This window comes from Haemorhous mexicanus, chromosome Z, assembly GCF_027477595.1.
Source record: "Haemorhous mexicanus isolate bHaeMex1 chromosome Z, bHaeMex1.pri, whole genome shotgun sequence".
NCBI classification, from domain to species: Eukaryota; Metazoa; Chordata; class Aves; order Passeriformes; family Fringillidae; genus Haemorhous; species Haemorhous mexicanus.
Window position 1 is genome coordinate 50,647,205 of NC_082381.1, and position 21,953 is coordinate 50,669,157.

At 37.9% G+C, this 21,953-nt stretch overlaps 1 protein-coding gene across 3 annotated transcripts in view; it reads left to right on the forward strand.

The window, feature by feature from the left end:
* The first annotated feature begins 267 nt into the window (after nucleotides 1-267).
* Nucleotides 268-21,953, forward strand: part of FANCC (FA complementation group C) — a 76,374-nt gene continuing 54,688 nt past the window's right edge. The window contains exons 1-4 of one of the 3 annotated variants that reach the window (XM_059874072.1): nucleotides 291-338; nucleotides 2,013-2,071; nucleotides 15,389-15,562; nucleotides 17,112-17,196. In XM_059874072.1, coding sequence (XP_059730055.1) covers nucleotides 2,069-2,071; nucleotides 15,389-15,562; nucleotides 17,112-17,196 — 262 coding nt within the window. In that variant the 5' untranslated portion in view covers nucleotides 291-338; nucleotides 2,013-2,068. Of the gene's footprint in view, nucleotides 339-2,012; nucleotides 2,072-15,388; nucleotides 15,563-17,111; nucleotides 17,197-21,953 lie in introns of those variants that run through there. The other 2 variants (XM_059874073.1, XM_059874074.1) reach the window with 2 other exon arrangements.

A 21,953-nucleotide genomic window follows, 5' to 3' on the forward strand; every position in this document is an offset into this window, starting at 1 on the left:
AAGAACCACGGAGAATCCTGAGTTGGAAGGATCCACAAGGACCATGGAAGTCCAAATCCTGGCCCTGCGCAGGACATCCACAAGAGCCACAGCATGCGCCTGAGGGTCTTGTCCAAACTCTTCTTGAACTTAGCCAGGCTTAATACTGGGAACCCTGTTGCAGCGCCAGCCACCCTCTGCACGAAGAGCCTCCTCCCAAACCCCGGCCTTAGCCCGACGCGCTCCGCCCGCGGTCCCGGGTCACCAGAGGACAGGCGGCCCCGCCCCCCCCGCGCAGGCGCGGCCCTGGGCGGCGGGCAGCGCGCGCGAAAAGTCAATGGTGCGGCGCGGCGGGCGCGGTAAGCGGCGGCCGGGGAGGGGCGGGACGGAGCGGGCGCGGGGAGCTCCGGCGGGACCTGCCCAGCCGCTGAAGGGAGCGGCGGCTTCTCGCCCGTCCTGCCCCCGCTGGCCGCGCCGCGGTGGTCACGGGCCGGGGGCTGTCGTGGCGGGAAGGGGATGCGCTAGTGCGGATGATCCGCCGGCCTCCGCGCCCTCCCCTTCCGCCCTCCGCTGGAGCTGGCGGAGACGAGCCCGCCGGGGAAGGGGTGACATGGGCAGCGAGGCGTCGGGCCGGCCCTCCCTGAGGCTTTGAGGTCGGCAGAGGAAGGTGGCCGTGGCGGTGGGGCCGGGCCTGCGCTACGTCCTGAGCGCTGCTGGCCGAGCTGCTGCGTGCCTCGTTCTGTGGTGCCCGTGCCGGCGTGCCCCGTCCGGCCTGGCCCTGAGCACTTCCAGGGATAAGGCATCTCCGGTTTCTCTGGGCAGCCTGTACCGGTGCCTCACCACTCTCTGGGTGAAAAGTTTCTTCCTAACATTTAGCCTCAGCGTACTCTGTCGAAGGCCATTCCCCTTTGTCCTATCACTACAGGCCCCTGTAAAAAGTCCATGTCCAGCCTTCTTGTATTCCCCGTGTAGGTATTATCTGGTACTGAAAACATCTGCAAAGAGAGACTTCAACATCTGTGCTGTCTGCGTCTTGCTATTCCCCCTCCTTCTAGGGAGGAAACAGCGACACAAGGTCATTTTGTGGTAAATGTGCAAGACCGGTGCAACAATAATACACGGATACCTTCCTAAATGGTTGATAGAGGGAGGGGGATTTGTTTCTGATTCAGCAGACTTAGCCAACTTTTGTTCTGTGCAATCTGACACAGACATCTGCTGTGGTGGAGGAACTCCAGTAGAGCAGGCTTTTAAGGAATACTGTCAGAAAATGTAGCTGGTCTTTTATTTAAACTAAAGATTAGGGAAGACGGATGTCCCGTAAGTGCTGGGAGAATTTGACATTTTAAGTTTTGGGTTTGGTTCACAAATGTAGGTAGTTAAATTTCCACTCCTCTCAGAAATTTTCCAAATGGCCATTTTTCATGTGGGAGGATAACTAAAATAACTAAAATGGCATAATGCTCTCTCTCTGGGAGTGAAGAATCCTTTAGGTAAACCTACTATAATATAACAGTCTAGTGAAGGGCTTTTGAAAGCTAGTAGAACCGTCAGAATTTGGGATTTTTTTCTGATATGTAATTAAAGGATCTGAAGCTGTCCTTCGTCTCTTTTGTGAAAAGAAGGCTTTCTTGTCTGCGCCAAATAAATTTAATTCAGTTTACGTTCTGAGTTACATGAATTACTTCCTCCATTATTTGGGTTTATGCTCATCTCCCCTTGTTAGCTCAAGATTGAAAAGTGTCGTAAGAATTGATCTCCGTACGGTGTTTGAAGCAGGGGTGGAGACGAGGCGCAGCCAAATCCATGGAAACCTGTTGGGTTTTGGCCTTGCCGGCAGGGTGCTCACTGCTGCCGCCGCCTGGGCAGCGGGGGCGCTCCGCGGCTGGGCCCCGCCGCCGGGACTTGGCTCCCGGGAACGTGGCGCTGGGAAAACCCGAGTCGGAAACGGATCCCCGAGGTTGTCTTCTTGCTTACAAGCATTGATCCAGTTTTAATAATACCTTCTGTGCTTTTTATCTTTGTATTCTCAGGAAGTGAGATGCGTGTGATTCTGCCTCTCCATGTCTCTGGCTACTAAGGTTTGAACATGGTAATTTTAACCAAGTTTGGAAGCAGGATAAAGGTTTTATGGTGGTTCTATTCCTATATATATTCTAAAATTTGAAGGAAGGGTCAAAGAGAAAGACTGGTATTCCCCATGTTGTTGGGCAGGAGTCCTCCAGGACTGTATAACCTCCTTTACAAAGACAAGCAAAGAAATTTGGGACTGTTCAACTTGAAGAAGAGAAAGTTGTGTAGAGAACTCGTAGCCGCCTTCCAGTATCTGTAGGGGGCCTATAGGGAAGCTGGAGAGGGAGTCTTAGTTAGGAACTGTAGTGATAAGACAAGGGGCAAAGGGTTCAAACTCAAAGAGCGAAACCTCAGGTTGTATATTAGGAAAAAATTCTTTCCTGTGAGGGTGGTGAGACTCTGGAACAGGCTGCCCCAGGAGATTCTGGGTGCCCCTTCACTGGCAGTGCTCTAGACCAGGCTGCACAAATCCTTGAGCAAGGTGATCTAGTGGGCAGTGTCCCTGCCTGTGGCAGGGAGGGTGGTTGGAGCTAGATGATCTGTAAGGTCTGTTCCACCTCCTTAACGTTGTATGATTCTGTGATTCCATCTGGTCAGCACATGCACCTATGACCAGTGCACATGAAATTTACCACAGAATAGCGTGGGTGAAAGTGACATAAGGGACCCTGGTGGAGTTGGGGTGATGTTATGAGGAGTTACAGCAACAAAGGATACCCCTTTGAAGGCACTGGACATAGGTGTTCCGTCAGTGGAACAGCCTTGGGTGCTCAGTGTACTTTTAAACTATAATTTCTTTTTTCCTAAGATGTATGTTTCAGTATATTGCCCTACAGTTGTGAAGGTGCAGCTTTTGGCAAAGATGTCCTTCAAAAGACATTTGGGTGGAGGATCTTAAGAAGGGTGGCAGAGATAGGTGAAACAAGTTTTTCTTGAAGCAGGAACTCAGAAATTTCCTGTTTCATTAGAATCCTTTGGTATACATGGAATAATTTTTGGCATTTACAGGAAGATACTGTAGGAGATTGTTCCCAAATAAAAATCTTCAGTCTTTATCAGATGATTTTTAAAAAATTATTTTTAGTGAATACAGCGTATTTTGTGCCAACCTGACCTAAACAATGCGCAAAAGTATGCCAGATTGTAAAGGTCTTGCGACATGTATAAGTGATAAAACAGCTCTCAAAAATCAAATCTTGAACGATTTAACTTTCACCAAGAAGGGTATTCCCAGGCAATGTTTTTCAGTTAATGCTATAATAAATTGCTGTCATTGTTAATGCTATCAAAATGAAGACGTTGGTAATACTCATTAAAAATCTGTAACTCCTTTCATGCAGCTTTGGGAATTAAAAAATTCTTTGTGTTTTAGACTTGGTGGCACGTACCACCAGCTCACAAGAACACTTTAGGATCATGCAGTTAGTCTACTTTCTAAGTTACAGGATTGTACAGTATGTTAAATATTATGGGGGTGCAAAATATTCTTTATTATTTTGTTAATAATAACTCAGTAAACATAAATAATAAATTAATAAAGAGAAATCTAGATTCTTTATATTAACAATCACAATTTACTCTTCTGAATTTCGGAAGTTTTGACTACAGTGTCTTTAAAATTTGTTCCAGAAGGCTCTTACTCTGTGTAATAATAAAGGGCAGACTCGTGTCAGGTGCTGTTTGGGAGAGGTTTCTGTTAGTTTTTTAACTGTCAGCCTTGCATATGGTTGCAGGGTTGTGACATGGTACTTCTCCATGCATTTTTAACTTCCAATAGAAATTGTATTTCTAAGCAATACTGTGAAGCTATAGTTTCATGATTTTACTAGTGATGAGTTGTACAAGTATTACTGGACACAGTCTAAAGACAAATTACTTGCTCAAGTGTAATCTGTGCAGCATCGTTTATGGTAATCTCGCAAAGTAAAGCCCACAAGGCTACTGCAGCAAAAAGAACTTTGTAAATCTTTGAGAGTAATACATTTTTAAAAAATTATAAATGGAGTAAATCTGATGTTACCAGATATTTGGTTTTAGTTTGGGATTTTTTATGTTACTTTTTTAAAAGTAATCAAGTATATAAGTAAATGTACTATTCTTTAAAATCAGAGCAGAACTAATCAAGCTTCTGCAGAGGTGAAGCAGATTGAGCCTTACTTAACTAACTTTAATTTCTTTAGTGTCCTGTGTCAGACCTGTGAGAATTGGATTCTTAGACTTCTGACTCCTGAAGCCAAATTGTAGTGCTGTCCTTCCTCCCTATTACTAGATTCATTGGGCATGGTTTTTTTGTAAATCTTGATTTACTGTGTGACAGTATTGAAGTATTCCAGATACAACTTCAATAAGGTATCGACTAAATTGACATAAATGAGTGTCCAAGTAGAAGAGGCCAAGAGACATACCTCTAGCTAGTATTTTTTTTTTTTTCTATGATGTGCGTTGGAAGTTCTCATTTATCATCAGCTGACCACATTCATAAGAAGCTCTCTTCCAGTAAGATAAGAGAAAAATACAGCTTTAATTTCATGCCGGGGCAAAATTGTGAGGTTTTTGTGAACGAATGTGACAGGCATTATTGACAAGTCAGAAGATCCTCTGTAGCACATTATAAAGTAAATGCTCATAAAATATGCAGGAATAATTGACTGAAAATTTCACAAATCATTGTCTCATCGATCTGAATGTCAGTTCCCTGTCTTTAGTCTAAATGCTCACATAGCTAGTTGTTGCTGCGGTATGAGTTTGACTGAGTAAATGACCAAAAGTCTTTGCTCTAGATGTTTCTGAGGAAACTTATCTCTTCTTGTTTGCAAAGAATGAATGGTCTGATTTAATGCCTGTGAATAGCATGAAACCTTCTCAATGGACTCCAGGGACAAGTATCTGTAGGAGTTTGTTAAGTTAATGTACAGCAAAAACGTGTAAATGTCATGAAATTATTTTTATTCTTCTGAAGAATGGATTTTTCTTTTTCTGTCAGGTGTACTTATTGCCATAAATACATCTTTATTCTGAAGATTTTATTTTGTGGCTGTTTCTGTGTGTGAGTAGTAAGAGAGGAAGGAGGGGGAAAAGTACGAGACTCTTTTATGCCAGAGAAGTGCATTCTTTCATTTGCAGGCCTGCTTTTGCTGTGGACTCTGTGAATACTTTTCACAGATTTTTTACTTACACTTATTAAGCTGTCATTAGAGTTCATGTAAAGGTAAGTATGTGTAATATAAACAGAAAAGAAAATACTTTTTTGGTATTCTTGTAGATCATTTTCTTTTTGGTGTAATATTGACCATCTTTGCAGAAATTGCCATGTCAGGCTTGAGGAGCTTAAGGTAAATAATAGATTATCTTTGAGGAAGGCCTTGAAAAACAGTGTTTCCTAATAGGCTAAAGTATATGAGATTTGTGTGTTTCATCTCTTTTTGTCATGTGTTTCCTGAGTGACTTTGAAGAAATTGTTTTCTGTTTGTTCCTCTGTTTCTTTATGCTTATGCAGAAATGCTTTAACTCTGTAGGACTGCGGGACTTCAATGAAAAGTATGTGTTTCATTACTAACAAATCTTGGAGGTTCTTTTAAAAATTCTTAGTATAAGAATTAGAACACAGCTGTATGAGTAGCTCTGGGTATCAATAACACAGTCAGTATTTTACCTTGTGTTCAAATACTTGGGATAAAGAGTTTGGAACATATGTCTTTTCGTATACCTGTATAAGCCAGGGGAAACTTGAATTTAGCAGTTACATGACTATTATAAAAGCATTATTGGAAATATAAAGCCCCTTAGTGTTCATTCATTATTTAATTGAAGGAAGAAAGGCGAGTAGTCATTCTTCTCTGCATATAAATAGGTTGTGTCCCTGTTGCTTTCCCTCCCAACCCTCACAGCTTAGCTGGAGGAGGATTATTTTCTGGCAGTAACTTTTTTTTATGTCTTCCCCTTTTCTCCTTGTAATTTTAGTACATACAGGTGGAAGTAGATGCTGTTCCTTGATACACTAAAAGGAATACGCATTTTCTACTATATTATAGGTCATTAGTGACTCCTCTGATGAGAGGATTAATGTTCTAACTTGCTCTGTAGGGTTTAATATATGTGCTTCTGTTCCTGCTTGGACATGAGGGAATGACTTTGTAATATATCTCTTAATTGTGGAACTTAAATTTCTGAAAAAGAAAGTGACAAGGATTGGTATATATGCAACATCCCCATCACTGATAGCTCATAATATGTAAGTTACACAAAATGCTGTTTATTCCGTGGTGAAACTTTGAATTAATCTTTACCTATTTTTTTTTCCCAGAGGAACTGAATTTTAAGGAAATATGTTTCTCTGTATTCCACTCAAGCAGTATACAAATACTGCTGTTGATATAAGAGGAGGTTCTGTGATGAGGGAAATTTGGGTGATTGGTTTGGTTTATGTTCAGACCAGAATAGAACAGAATGGACTATTTTGATGGGACAAAATTCATCGAGTCAAACTGCCTGACCAATTCACAGCTGAATGAATGTTAACTTTGGTATTAAATGCATTGTCCAAGTGCCTCTTTTTAAGGCACATGACAGATATGGAGCAAAAACCACATCTGTAGGAGACATCTTGCAGTGTTTGGCCACTCTCCTGGTAAAGAAAGATTTCCCAGTCTCCAGTCTGACCATCCCATGATAAAGCTTGAGCCATTTGCACATATTCTGTTACTGGATTCCCAGAAATCCTGGGAAAAGACCAGCACTCCCTCTCCAGATCCTCTTCTCAGGGAGCTGTACAGAGCAATGAGGTCACCCCTGAGCTTCTTTCACTCCAAACCAGACAAACCCAGAGCCCTCAGCTGCTCCTCACAGGATGTGCCTTCCAGCCCTTCCACCAGCTCTGCTGTCCTCCTCTGGACCGTTCCAGGACCTTCTTCCCACCCTTCTCAGAGTGGGGGGCCCAGCACCGCACACAGGACTGGGTGAGGCCATACCAGGGCTGAATCCAGCAGGATGATCCCAATCACAGCTGGTGATGCTGTGTCTGCTGCACCCCGGGATGGGGTTTGCCCTCCTGGCTGCCCGGGCACACACTGCTGGCTCACCCTGAGCTGCTGCCAGCCAGCACCCCCAGATAATTTTTTTTCTGAAGTGTTACTCTGTAGAGAAGAAGTTGAAGAAAACCTTTCAGATGTCTGAAATGACAGTATAAAATCTGTAATATTGGTTTTAAGCTATGGGAGACGGTGGTAACTACATGTAAAAGTTTTATGTGAAAAAGTAGAATTTATATTTGGTAAAAAAATTGCTCATTTGCCAGAATTGGGCAGTGAAAACTGTATTGTCAGATAACCCAGATAACTGTCAGGTAACCCAGTAGATAGGGAGTTATGCATTAGCTGGCAGATTTGGTATAGGAAAATGGGTACAAACAATAGATTTAATCTAACAAGAATTCATCATTATTGCTAAAAGGCTTAATTATTCTAATGTAGTTACTTGGTAAGCTCTTACGTGGATGGGCTTCTCACTGTCACGAAAGCTTAATGTGAAATTTAGGCTTAATTGAGAGTAACAAAAATTTTGCCATTGATGTAAACACAACCAGCATTTCATTCCTTTTCTTGTAGCCTGCAAAATCTAACTTTTGTGATGTTTAGACTGCTGTTATCAGAGACCCATACACAATTGATGTGTGATGTTACTGTAACTGTTAGTGAAGCTAAAGTGGTGTTAGCAATAATTGGACTTCCTGCAAAGTGCTGTAAAAATATTTTTATGTTGTCACATACCAGAAACAGTTCTGCCTTCTGTAGTTTGAAGGCTTGATCAGACCTAGTGTTTCTTTCCAGAGTTGTCTTTATTCTTTGCATAGTTGTTTTAGCTGCAATTTCCCGTGTGTCATCTTTATTTCTATTGTTGTCACAGAAGTGAGCTGAAAATTAGCTGGACTGAATGAAAGGGCCCTGTCCAACAAACTAAATCCAAGGACATTTGAACATTAATTTTCAGTAGCGATATCCCCCCAAAAACTTTATTCCTCAAACACTACGAGAGGTTTCTCCATTCCAGTGACCTGTGTGTTACCAAATAGTCTTGTAAGTTGTACTATTTAGATTGCAAGACAAAATACATAAACATTACTGAGGAAATATATTGAAAGAAGATGTGCTTCACACCCCCTTCCCTCCCTCCATTTCTAGAAAACTGTGAAGGTGTGTGCTTGTTTGTGCTTCTGTTCACCATGCCACACATTTTCAGATTGTAAATTTTAGCTTCTGCTGTATCTTGACGTGTATTGTTGTTACCTCTGTGGTAGATGATCACTGATAAGAGGAAAGCAATCCACATATGGAAGAGCAAACAAGGAATTAAGGGGTGAGCTTACAGCCCCCTGTTTCTTTCAAGTCTGGGTTTTTTTTTCATATTGAGATCTGCTTAACGTTAGTGTGCACTGGTCAAATCTGGGATTTGCCTAATAGCCTTGAAACAAATTTTGATTTTGTGCATCCATCTGATTCCCTGTGTACTGGTGTGGATAGGTTTACGTAGGTCTTGCTGGATTTTGTTCTGGCTCCTGCTGCCATTGAAATTCTTTTAAACTAGGGCATTATATGTTTTGGTAATTTGCCGAATTGCAGAGTCTTCTGCCAGAGATGTAAAGGTACCTTACTTTATTGCCTGTTTTCTCCTCTTAAATTTAACTTTAAAAATGTACTAGTGCTGTTGGAGTACTAGTAATTTCCTTGGTGTGCTCCTTGCAGGAGTGGCTTACAGTGGACTGTGATCAGATTTTTTATTTAATTTGTTCCTAAAAATCCATTATATGGGTTGGTACTTAGATATTTTGTGTTTAAAAGTATAGTTGATTGCCTGCTTGCCCTGTTAAGATTCATTATGGAAAGGTAACAAATAACATATGTAAAATTCAGTGATATTGCTCCTGCTTTCACTGTCCTGTGGGCAGAAGATAAGAGTTAGATGGATGTGCTGAGATATTATTTCTGCTTTTCCCATTTAAGAGGGTTTTATTCTTTGTTTTCAAGCCTCTTGAAATAGGTTAGGTTATAGGGAAGATCTGCTGCTACAGGATGAGCTATTGGAACCAGAAAGCTTTAAAATTAATTTTTGTGTGAGGCAAATAAATTATGTTTTTGGGGTCATGAAGCCTGATTAATGAAAATCACAGAACACGCTGAGTTGGAAGGGACCCACAAAGATCATTGAATCCAGCTCCTGGCCCTGCACAGGGCACCCCAAGAGTCACAACATGTGCTGAGAGCATTGTCAAAATGCTTTTGAACTCTTCAGGCAGGTGCTGTGACCCCTTCCCTGGGATCCTATTCAGTGCCCAGCCACTCTCTGGTAGAGGAATGCTTTATCTGGTCATACAGTCCTTTTGCAGGGAGAGGGAGATGTAATGTTTTCAGAGTATCTGGGAAAGGGAGATCTTACATGAGTCCCAGCAAAGCTTGCTTCCTCAGGGCATCAAGTCTTTTCTAGACCTGCAGAGCAACAGAATGCAACTGGAAGTATAATTTGCAATGATACTCAGATGAAACCTCTGCAAGAGTTTGATGTATATACTGTCCACAAAATTAGCCCTTCTAGAGGCCGCTGTGGCTTAAACATGAAAACTAAGCTCTTTTTCCTGTGAGACTTGATAATGTAATTCAGAAGGCAACTCTGTTAAATTACCAATTATCAGAGTAAATAGAAGAAACAAATATAGACCAGCAAAATAGAAGAGTTAATTGCTTTCTCCGGAGAATTTTTAGGCTAAACATGGAATAATAATGTTAGCCATCTGGTTGGCAGCTATTTAGTTTGCCAGATTTCACAGGTTGCTAGGCCAATATTGATTTCTTTGTTTTGGCAAAATGGTGTCCTTTAATTTTGTTTCCAGGGGAAGATATAGTAAAATGAAATTCATTTTAATTTGGAAAATGGGCATGTAGATAGGCAGTTTTCTATAATAGTTGTTTTTTCTTGCTCTTAAATATCTGTGGATGTAGGCACAAAGAGAAATAGGCGAACTTGTTTTTATGTGAAAAGTTACTAAATAAAAAATTAACACTAATCAACACTGCTTGTAAGCATACCAGTCTAAGATGAAGATGGAAGTTATTCTCTTGATTATTCTTGACTGCTGGACTGCCAGTGTGTATAGATACTAGCCTATAAACCAGCCTTTGAAGCTAATTTCTCAACAAGGTATACTGGAAAATAAGATGACAGGAATAAATAATTTTTATAGTGATAGTTTTAATTTTCATAATTAAAACTAATAATAGTTTTTAATTGTCACATAGTCTTTACTACTCCTGGGCCTTTCTGAAGTTTCTAAAAAAATGCTTTTTTCTCTAATAAAGTATTTTTAAAATTTGTTTTGGGGAGGCTGGTAACACATTGTCTTTACAGTATGAAATTAATTATGTTTGATCTTACCTCCTATCTAAATATATATGGAATTTTCTTCTGTTCTTGGCAAGCAGGAGGCTTGTCAAGGTGAAGATAAAAAATATACTTGAGAACAAGGTAAAGAAATAGGTATTTTATGTGGAGAAGTAATAAATGAGAAAATAGTAACAATCTTCAGGATAACTGCTACTTTTTTTTTCCTCTTGGCGTAACCTCAGAATATCCATTAGGTACTAAATTTGTTTAGTTAAATTTTGTTTGACATGATTATAATAATCTTTGACACACTGAAAAAGTTAATACTCTTTTGTTATATTATTGTATCAACCATGCTGTGTCACAATCAAGTTAAGGGTGATTAAGGAGTCAAAATGATGGTATCTTTTGATTACATAATATACTGAAGTTCTCCTAATTAGTCATATTAGTCTCCTAATATCTATTAGAGTAATAAATATGCACAAAATGACTGTCCTACTGCTTTTGTAAGTATTAAATCTCCTTAAAATAGTTTGGAATTCGGAGTGTATATTTATACGTTTTGCTATCTTAATGGTGACGTTTTGTCCTTCAGACTCTTGGGGCATGACGTCATAAGAGCATTTATAACTGTTTCCTTATTTTGTGTTTTTCCTCATAAGCTAAGGTTGGTAGGATATAAGAGAAGAGGAGGAGTGGAAAGTATAACATTCATTTGGAGCATGGAGCTACTTATCATTGATTCAAGGCAAAGGGAGAGCTTTATACCTTGAATACAAGTTTTAGTCAAGTTTATTTGGAGCACTGTGACATGAGGAAATATTGTGCCTTAACAGTACCTCATTGAAAAGGTTTTTTTTAAATTTAGCGGCTGAATTAAAGCAAGATTATGGGGACTTTGCCTCAAGATCTGGTAACAGAAGTTAGTGACTGAGGTGGTATGTTTCAGACACTATCCAGAGAGCTCTCTTGACTGAATAAAATTCCTTGTTAGAAATGCTGCCATTAACTTCTGAAAGGTATAATGAGTCCCTCACACCAGAGCTCCCCAAGGTTCCATGTGCTTGAACCCCAAGAGGGTTTGTCTGGGGGTTCTCAGAGAAGAGGAATAAAGACTTCTTTCTAGAAGTGAAAGATACTGTAAGATGATTGACAATAAATCTGGCTTCTGAATTTGCCGTGTTGTGATGAACCCAGTCAAAACGAGAATCAGTTTTTGATTTTTGGCAGCTAAATGAGTCCTTACTACCTTAAAAGAATGGAAATTAATCTGAAAGAGACTTTAGGAATATCCTTGTCAGTATTGTAAGTCAAATTCTTAATCAAGTATTTATTGTATGAGATTCCTGTAGCTCTTCTAATATGTTCTATATGATACTGGCGCCTGAACATTTAAGTTACCTTTGATTACCTAACAGTTTTCTATTTCTCTAATAAACTATATCCTATATCATATGATAGTTTTTGAGATTAAATCTGTATCTCTGGTATGATTGCTTTTTAATCAGGTTATTTATATATTAACAGTATTTATACATATGCAGTATATTTCCTCTTTTCCAGTAATGTTTGGGTGAAGACAAGAGTAAGCTGCATTAATCAAATTGCTCTTTTCAGGACAAGGTGCTATAATTAAAGTAAACAATCAATAAAATAACTATTTACTTGTAAACTTCTAGTGAAAATAAAGAAGTGCAGCTTAAAAATCATGCTATTGGAAGCAGAACAATATTGGAAATAGTGTGGAATATGTGGTATTGTGGCTGAAAATCTTAATGTATGTTAAATTAATCACATTCTTGATCAAGGATAAATTTGAAGCACATAGTAAATGCTAAACAAGGGCCAGTGGCTTATATGAATAGTGTAGTAATTCCTAGAAATACCACTTTATTGTGTTCTTCCGTTGATCTCAGCATAATTTTATAAAAAATGTGAATTGGTGGTATTCCAAAACAGAGAGCAGCAATGCCTTTAGCATTTTTGGTGATTATGATTCTTGAAAATCTACATTCAACCCTGAGATGAGTTCAGAGGATTGGAGTATGATACTAACAATGCCAAGATTGTGGGTTCCATTCCCACATAGAGCATTCCCGTAAAAGCTGGACGTGGTGATCCTTATGGGTCCCTTCCAACTCAGAGGATTCTGTGGCTGTGTAATAGTTGCTGTAAGGGATTCTACTGCCATTGAATCTTCAAGAGTAGTTCTTGTCCAAAGCTTTACAGAAGTGCACAACCCTTCCTCCTCCTCCTCGCCCCAAATAGTGAAAAGATCTTTACATGTCACTCTAAATGGTTATTTAAAATGTGCACTGAAGATTCCATCTTCTCTTAATCATAGGGATCATTTGTTCCTTATTGCTGATATATCAGAATTTTTAGCAGTTTTAGAAAATTAATTGCACAGAAAAACACATACATTTGTCCTTTAATCGACTTTGGAAATGCATATAAAACTGACTCCTCTATTTTTTACCCATAAATGTACCCATGAGTTGAGCATTAAACTGCAGCTAAAATTTCTGAACTCTGCTTTAGAGACAGTGTGGTGTTTCATTTTCATCAGAAAATTATGCAAAAGGATCAAGGCTAGGGCTGTTCCTTCTAAGGATTGGTTCTGAACCCTAGATTGTATAGCTGGAGATTTTTTGGTCCAGATCCTTTGTTTGTGCTTTCATGCATCAAGGTGATGGTTTTGAATAGCACTGAACATAGAGCTGCTGTGTCTTGTGAGTGGTTATTGCAAGTCTGTTGAAGGGAGAATACTTTTCTCATCTCCAAAATATTCAGATATATTAAGGGAGTTAGCTACCAGAAACAGTAAAAAATTCACACTTGCAGTTTTCAGCATGGAGGAGAGACACACTTCTAAGATTTTCTTTCACTTATAATTTGTGCTGTTGTTTTTGGGGTTTTTAAAATGGTATCAGTACTTAAAAAAAAAAAAAAAAAAAGGGCAGCCTAGTTTATTTAGCAATAACCCGGGAGACAGAACACCTTTCTTATTGGAGAGCTGGGATCTCAGACTTCTGAAAAAAGAAAAGTGATAGCTGTGCCATTCTGCATACTGAAGTAGTAGAAACAGGTACTCAATATATTAGATTATCCTGCTTGATTTGCTTTACTTGGATTCTCAGTTAATACTAAATCAACTCATGATTGGCCCCAAAATGCTGGAGTTTTTGTGCTTTCTCTTTTTTTGATTTTTTTTCCTTTTTATCTTCTTTCTCAAAAATTTTAGAAGCCATTTTATTAGGGGATTGATTTTCAGTTATTTGGTTGGATTGCTCTTGTCTGGGAACATCAAGTAGGCTCATTAATTTAACCACATGTGTTAGTTCACTTCCTGGCTTCAACTTGTTCTGAAAGTCTTTCTTGTGTCCCTGTGGTGATAAAAGTGTTTGATGGCTAATTGCCTCTGGGACCCGTGTCACTTCAGGCAGCTGCTGTGATGGAGGGTCTCACAGCATGTTTTGATACTCAGAGAAGATCAGTAACATCTTGGTACTGCACAGATCCCTTAAAAGCTCCGCTGACAGCAACAGTGACAGATAAAAATGGGAGTGTAGCAAAGAACACAAGAGCAGTGGCTTTGCTTACTTGTCTTTGAACAAGTCTGGGGCAAATACGTATTGCACACTAGCAGTCCTGCAGCTTAACCTCAATTTTATTTTTCACTCTTTTTTTTTTCTGGACAGGATCTAAACTCAAATGATGGTTGTGATTCACTAGGGGTTATTTATTTATTTATTTATTTCTCATAGGAATTAAACAAGCTTATTAATTATCTTCAAATTTTTATCTGGCCGAGATTAGCATGCTGTACAAATCCTGTGTTTGTAAGGGTTAGCTGTATAAAGCAGGCTTGGTTTGCAGGGCTGCTGTGGAGGTTCTGGTTTATTTCTTTGGTTTATAGCTTGCAAAGATACATATTCATTCATTTCTGTGGCATCTATGAGTGTCTGAATTTGTATCTAAGTGGGCAACAATTAATTTTTGAAATTGCCACCACATTCTGTTAATTGACAGTTGTCTTTACAGTTTTGACAGAAAGAGCAATGATTGAAAGGCTGCAAGTGCTCTGGTCTTCCAGCCTGTGAGACATTTCTTTCAGAGAGATTTAAAGGTTGTTGTACTGCCTGCTGTGCTATTCTCTGTTCCTTCTGTCAAAGAAAAATATAATAGTAAAGCAGAAAAAATTGTATGCTGTTTTTTAGTATCTTTTACTGCCACAGATTGGTTAGGTTTTAATGTTCTGGCTTGGTGATAGTGCTTATCCCGCAAAGAGCAGTTTTTTAGAGTGAAGTGTGCCATAGGATGTAGATCATATATGGTACAGCTTCCATTCAGAACTGGGTTATATGTAAAGTTGCATACGCTTATATTTTTTCCCTCTTACTTGTATGGTATACAAGGAGAAACAGACTTGAAATACTATATTTATTTGTTTCTGTTAAGGAGAATACTCTTTTTTTCACATAAAGCTAATGATCAATTACAAATACAGAAATTACAATGATCAAAGGCCTTCTAGTACTTTTTGTTTTGTTGGGCCTAATTTTAATACTTTTATTTATCATGGAATAAGCATTTTTAGTTTTTCATCATGCATAGCATTTGGAACAAATGCACGCTCAAATTATTCTAAAATTCTGAGTGAAATATTGGTGATGACAAATTTGGATAAGAGAAGCCTGAAACACATCTGGGTGTTACATTGGTTCCAAGATAATTTACTGATTACTGTGCCCCCTTTGCTACTTTGTCATGATGGGGGTTATTAGTTTAACTTATGAATATTGCAGATAAAATTACCAGCCTTGTGAGATGTAAACAGATGCTCCCTACAGCCTATTCTTGTGTGCACACAAAAAAGGTAACAGAAATCCTCTCTTTGTATATTCATTCTTGTATTCAGTATTCAGTGCTGCCTGATGTGGAGATAAAATCTTTTTTTCAGGATTGTGGAATGGCTCAGGACACTACTGTCCCCAAATTGAACTTTGAGTATTGGTTGGATAAAGCTATTGAATGGGGTCAAACCACTACTTTGGAATCCCAGAAGGATGTGTGCCTTCACTTGCCTCAGCTCCAGGAATTTCTACATCAGCTTTATGAAACAATAAAACATTTGGTAAGTGACTTTAGAAGGAAGAGTGACCTGTTTTGAAGAAGTCCTCAGAAAAAAATTGCACCATGTTTTGACAAAACCTGAAGGCAACAGTAGCGAAAAGGTTTGTCTTGTTGACCTAAGGTACTACTGGATCAGAGGGGCAAACTGGAGAAACAGTCACAGGTAATGCAAATAGGAGTGTCCTTCTGGTTTACCTGATTTATTGTGAAAGGGGCTTTTTCTTCTTCGTTGGTTGATGTCAAGTGAAGTTTCCCAGCCAATGCTCTAGCCTCTTAAAAAAACTCTTTTAAGTATAGAAGAATTTGATTCAGGTTTTCAGGTCATAAATTGGATGATTTAAAGGCCTTAACATGCAAAACTATGACTGATCCTTTAAATCTTAGGGGGTCTGCTGACATGTTAATCCCAGTGTTATGGCGCACACAGTGAATTCTAGCAGCATGGTCAGATCACTGGCATAAGCTGCTGCCTGTTCTATTTTATTGTCTGCGCTCACTTGAGTAAAAGTAGTTGTTCATGTTTAGTTGCTAGTATGGTTTTTTGGAGCATCTCTTTTTCAGTGTATATATTCAGTATAATTAGCCTTAGAACTACTGCATTATGGCACAAGGCTTGCTTCTAATGGAAGTTCTTTTTTTAAAAATATTTTTATCTGTAGAGTACAGAGTGAGGTTTGTTTCTGAATGACTTTAAATGTTAAATTTTAAATAAAGATTTTGGGGGAGTGGAGTTTCTTCCCATATTTCTGTTTCTTTTTTCTTAAGAAGGAAAAAGAATGTTGCTACTTCACGTAATCTGAGGCATGGCCTAAAATGGACTTTGTGAATATGGCCCCAGAAAGTCTTGGTCTAGCCCCAAACATGAGACAATGTAAGAAATGTATTGTATTAGCAGGAGATGCTTATCATCTCTGCTACTTGCACGTTATCTCAGCACAGCACTATTTTTCAAAGCCTTCATTTATTAGATGATAAAGCTACAAAAATGGAAAAATAAGACTGATTACACAGGATTGTATATTAGCTACTTTCTCTATTACTTTAATAGTGAAACAGCTTTCTATTGTGGTTAGAAGTTAAATGTTAGTTTGTTACTGGCTAGTTATTAAGGAAGTTAATTTAAAGAAAGCAAACAAAAGTAACAAAGTAAATTTATGCCACAGTAGATATTAATTTCTTCAGAAACTCTGAGACAGTGTATTATACCAATGATGATCAACAAAAATTGTGTTAATTAGGCTTTTAATACAATGAAGTTGTATACTTGCTAGTTACTAATACTGATCTGCTTGCTTAGTGTGAAGCAAGTGAATAAATTTTCTAACATAGTTAAGTATTAGGTAAGAAAATTACATAAGTTTTAACTTACTTGAATAATGATATTGTAGAAAATCTACATACCTGTCTGTGTTTTGATTTCAGAACTTTTAATTTATTTCAGAGTATAATAATTGGGATTGTAATTTACAACAGTGTGTATCAGTAACGGTTCTCTTAACCTACTTTTGATGTGGAGTATATTTACTATCTTTTTGTTTGTGTTTTAACAGGATCCCACTGCAGCAATCCAGCAGTTCCCTTTAATTGGACAGCTTCTAGGAAGGCTCTGTTGGAATCCTTTTGTTATTGGATATGGTAAGAATGTGCTAAGACATTTCTGCAGCAGTTCCATAAACTTTATTTTGTGGAAATTAGGAAAATATGAGTTGTTATATACTATGACTTTTTTTCCATAAAAACGCAGCATTCTTTTTTACTGAAGTAAAATTTTGAGATGAAAAGGCTATCCGTGTTATTTAAAATAAATGGGCTTCAGAAATGTTAAATTGACTTTTGGATCTAATTAATTCCATGGTTTAGTTATGGAATCTTGGCTTGGGACCAGTAGGTTTTAAACTCAGTGAGTGTTTATGTGCATCATGATTTCCATTCTCATTTTTTGTTGTATTGATTACATTTGCTGGAGTCTCAAAATGTACAAAATTTCAACAGAAGTTTCCTTCCGTGTGTATCGGAATATACACGTACGCTAAGATAGAAGAAATAACTTCTCTGATATTTATGTTTTGTAATTAGTCTATGTTATGATTATTTGTTATTTGTTTTTATTGAATCCTTATGATGTATTTTCCCCATCTCTCTGTCCTTAACTAGTGAAAATGCACATAGAATCTAAATTAAAACAGTAATGTAGTAACATAGGAAAAAGGCATATGGAAAAATGAAATACTCTTACTGGTGGTGAATATGTGTGTGGATGAGAATATAGAAGAGAAAATAAATTTGGCACAGGAGTACTGTTGGGATAAATTTTTGATAAATTACTTGGGATCTCATTTAAGCAAAAAACTGATTCTGAGCTTCCCTGTGAGGCCCTTAAAATAACTTTTTGTTAGTCTTTTGCTCTTATTACAACTGCAAATAAAAAAGGGAAAGAAAAGAAAACTAAATAACATTAGGTCTCTTCTGCTTTATGCTTCCTTTTGGGGAAATACAGAAAAGGGCAAATTTTTTTCAGCTAGAAGGGCTTTTTAAGTCAAGCACAGCATACATCTTCTGGTTTGGCTTTGTCTTCTAGACAGCTCCAAGCACAGGCAAAATGAACTTGTCTGTAAAACACATAGTAGGTGTGTGTAATGTCAGCATTTCACCTCTGAAAGCAAAATTTGGGAAGGAAACAGGTTTAGACATAGACCACTTTTTCAGAGCAGCAAATGTGTGCCTTTTGAAATGCCTTTTCATACTTACAGATGTATTTTTACTATGGAGAGGTTTCCCTTCTAATCATAGTTTTTGAGCATGTTGGTAACCATTGATGTTTACACGCTTTGCTTCTAAGTTTTTGTTTGGGATATGCAAGTCTTCAGAAGGTCAGTTTTTCTGAGCTGACAGTATATTGTGTTATAGCTTCACCTATATTTCTCATCAGAGTTGAAAGCCATCTGTGTCTGCTTTTGGCTTCTTTTCACAAAAATCCCAGCAATACATTCTTGGTTTCCTCTACTTCTTTCCTCTTTTTTGTGTTCCTTCAGCATTTTCTGAAGCTGCAATTTGCACTTCTTCTGCAATTTGGTCATTACCTCTGAAGTTTTCTTGACAGTGAAGTCTTACTACAGGTTTTTTTGTCTCCAAGTGGCAAGCAAGCCAGAGAGCTTTACTTGCTCAAAATGGAATCCTTCACTTTAATGCTTAAAGATTTTCTGACATCAATAGACCTGAAGATGTCTGCGTTTACATTCCCACCACTTCCTCTTCTTAGAGCCACCTGAGCACTCTTTGGACTGGTGGCATTTTAGATTCAGCAGTTTTTCATTTTTTTTGGCACTGGTTCTGAAGATATTCTTTAAGATAGTGCTGGCTATAGCAGATGCTGACTCTCAAGTGGTTTTCATATAATTTCTCATTTGGATAAATAGTTCATTCAGGCATGTGTTGAGACCAGGCCATCCTCACAGAAAAAGGAACTAATTTTGTTCAATTTAGTCTTTCATACTAAAAAATGGAGTAGGAAAAACATACTTTTGCATCATGTCCAAACCACAATGCCTATCACCTTAGATGAGTATCTGTTGGTGCTGGAAGCTGACATGGCTGACCACTCAGTGCAGGAAGCATAGTCTCTGAGGGAAAATAATCTCCTCATAAACACTCCTGAGGAGGAGGTGACCAAGTTAGCCTTATTTAGAATGCTAATGTGAGGGAAGCACGACTGAAGAAAATCTCATGACTGTACTTGTGATCCTGAACCACAAGGGATAAAGGAGAAATTCAGTTTTGCTTAGGAATTCCAGTGGTGGTGTTTTTTCTGTTTGTTTTTGTTGTTTTTTGTTTGTTTGTTTGTTTTAGTTTTGTGGTTAAGTTGGTTGATATTTATTTATTTGTTTGTTTGTTTTTGTTTGGGTTTTTTTTTGTGGGCTGTGTGATTACCTTCTCAGTAGAACTGCTTTGGTTTGAGTTTTGAGCCCAAATGTCTGGGTCCCAAACTAATACTGTAAATGCTGGGAGGTTTCTTCGTGGCTCTGTATGTCAGTATATGTGTGTGAGCATGCAGGCTTGGGACTGGACTCATTTCAACAGAAAGTTCAGTTTTAACTAATCCACATTTTGTGATATGTTTCAATAAAATTTTACAACAAACTCTAAAAATAGTATTTCTGGCTGTAAGATTAGGGTTTTCTTTCTTCTGTCTGGCTGCAGGGTATTTGTAAACTGAATGTGCTTGGGATGATTGAGACTACCTTGTGTTATGAGAAAAACATACCTTTTGGTTCTTTGTCTGGTTTTTTATAGTTTTTTTGTTGTGAGATTGGCAGGAAAAAATGATCATAAAAGTTTGGACTTTTGATTGGTTGTTTGGTTTGAGGTGTTTCAGTTCTTTTGTTTGTTTCCTTGTTTGTTTCTTTGGGGTTCTATTCCCTTTTTTTGGTTGATGTTTCGTTTTTCTTTTTTTTTTTACAAAGCAGCTTGCAAGCTGTCTAAAATTTCCGACAGAAATTTTTTATTCCCTTTGTTGGAATACAACATTAACCTCCTTAAAGGAGTTCTGTAGATAGGTGGTAGATAACCTTTTTTGAGCTGGAATATCCAACTCAGAGTTTTTAATTTTATTTCTGTGGATGTATTAATTAGTTGTTTGGGTATTAGGCAACCTTTCATGCCATAGTAAGATCAAATTCCTTTGTTTGTATCTTGATAATGCTTTTCAGTATGTATCATGATGATAGGTTTTCCATTGAGATTGCAGTTGCTAGAAAACTGGGAGGAAAAAAATCCACCACTAAGTTTTTGATAGCTCTGTGTTTGGTCTTTTGATAGGATTATATTTTGCAGCTGCTGTAATTATTTTGAGATCTGTCCTAATCTTCCCTTCTTTCATCCCCTGTTCCAGAGCAGCTGTGAAAACAGTGAACCAAGAGTTTCCATCATAGTGTGTCATGGAGTATATCAGCAAGAGGATTGTATGGGCTCTTTTCCTGTTTTTCACAGATCTATAGGAAGCTACCTCAGTTTTGGGCAAAAAGTAATTTTTTGAACTAGGAAAATCTGAAGTTGTACCAGTATCTTGTTTTTTGGAAACTTGACTTATCTATGAGACCAGCATAGATTGGTTTCACTGGGGATGAAGTTTGAATCTATCTGTGTTAATCTGTGTAAACTTATTATGCTCAGTTTATCTAGGCTTTGTTTTCATCATTTTAGCTTTCATCATACTGATTTGCATTTCTGACAGGCAGCAGTACATGCAAAGTATTTTATAGTATGCAGCAAGTCATCACATGTGACAAAAAATCTTCTCATCAGAAATCTATTCAGTTACATGTATTTTCTTTACCTCTTTTCTTAATTTTTTTAAGTTAAAACCAAATTTTAAATAAAATTACTTATTGGCATATTGTAGACATATGCTATAAACTGTACTAGTCAAAAGGAGAAATACTTGAACTATGTATATGTTGTTTGAGATAAGAGGTTTGGAGTTGATGTCTTCTTCCCTTTTTCTATGTAATTTATATAATTAAAAGGTATGTCAAAAGCCAGACTTCATAATCAGGCAATATTTAGTATTAGTAATTAATAATGTTTAAAATCTCTATTTTCCAAGAAGGAATTAGTAATTTAGGTTAATAAACCACTCATTATTTTTTCCTAGATATTGGTATTGTAGAGTTTAGATGAAAGGTACTTTTGAAGAAGATAGTTGTCAGTTAGTGCTGATGTCTGAATGCCAGTTGGATATAATCAGGGTTTAAGAACTTCTGCTGAGTAGTATACAAGATGCGTCCTTTAATTGCAGAATTACAAAACATAGGAAATTATTAGCCTTGTAAAAATCCATATTAAAACAAGACCCCAAACACACAATGGCGCAGAGTACCTCGAACTGTGGTGGGTTAGAAGTGTATGCTTGGGAAACCATTTCTGTTGCAGAGATGTTAGTCAGTGGGAGGTTCGTAATGGCCTCCAGGTTTGTTGGACATTTATTGAGGAATACTGGTTTAAATCAGTGTTAACGTCTTTGGTCACCTGGTGAAAATACAGGCAGTACTTAATGGACCTTTTATTTTTTCCTCAGGCTTTCTCAACAAAGAACTTCTAAATGATACTGTTTATTGCATCCTGGATAACAAATACACAGAAAACAAAAGAATTTACTAGTTCAGCTTGATAATCAATTTGTCTCATAACATAATGTCTAAAACTGATAGTTATTTGATCTAATAACTATCTAAACTGATCACTTATTTGTACTATTTTTAACAAGAAGCTTATTGCTTACTAAGTGAACATTATATCTGAACTACTTCCAGTTTTCAGAATTTTCATTTCAATCACGCTGTTTTTTTCTGGCATTAAATTCACTGTAGGACATCTTAGTTTGTGCTGAAGAACAT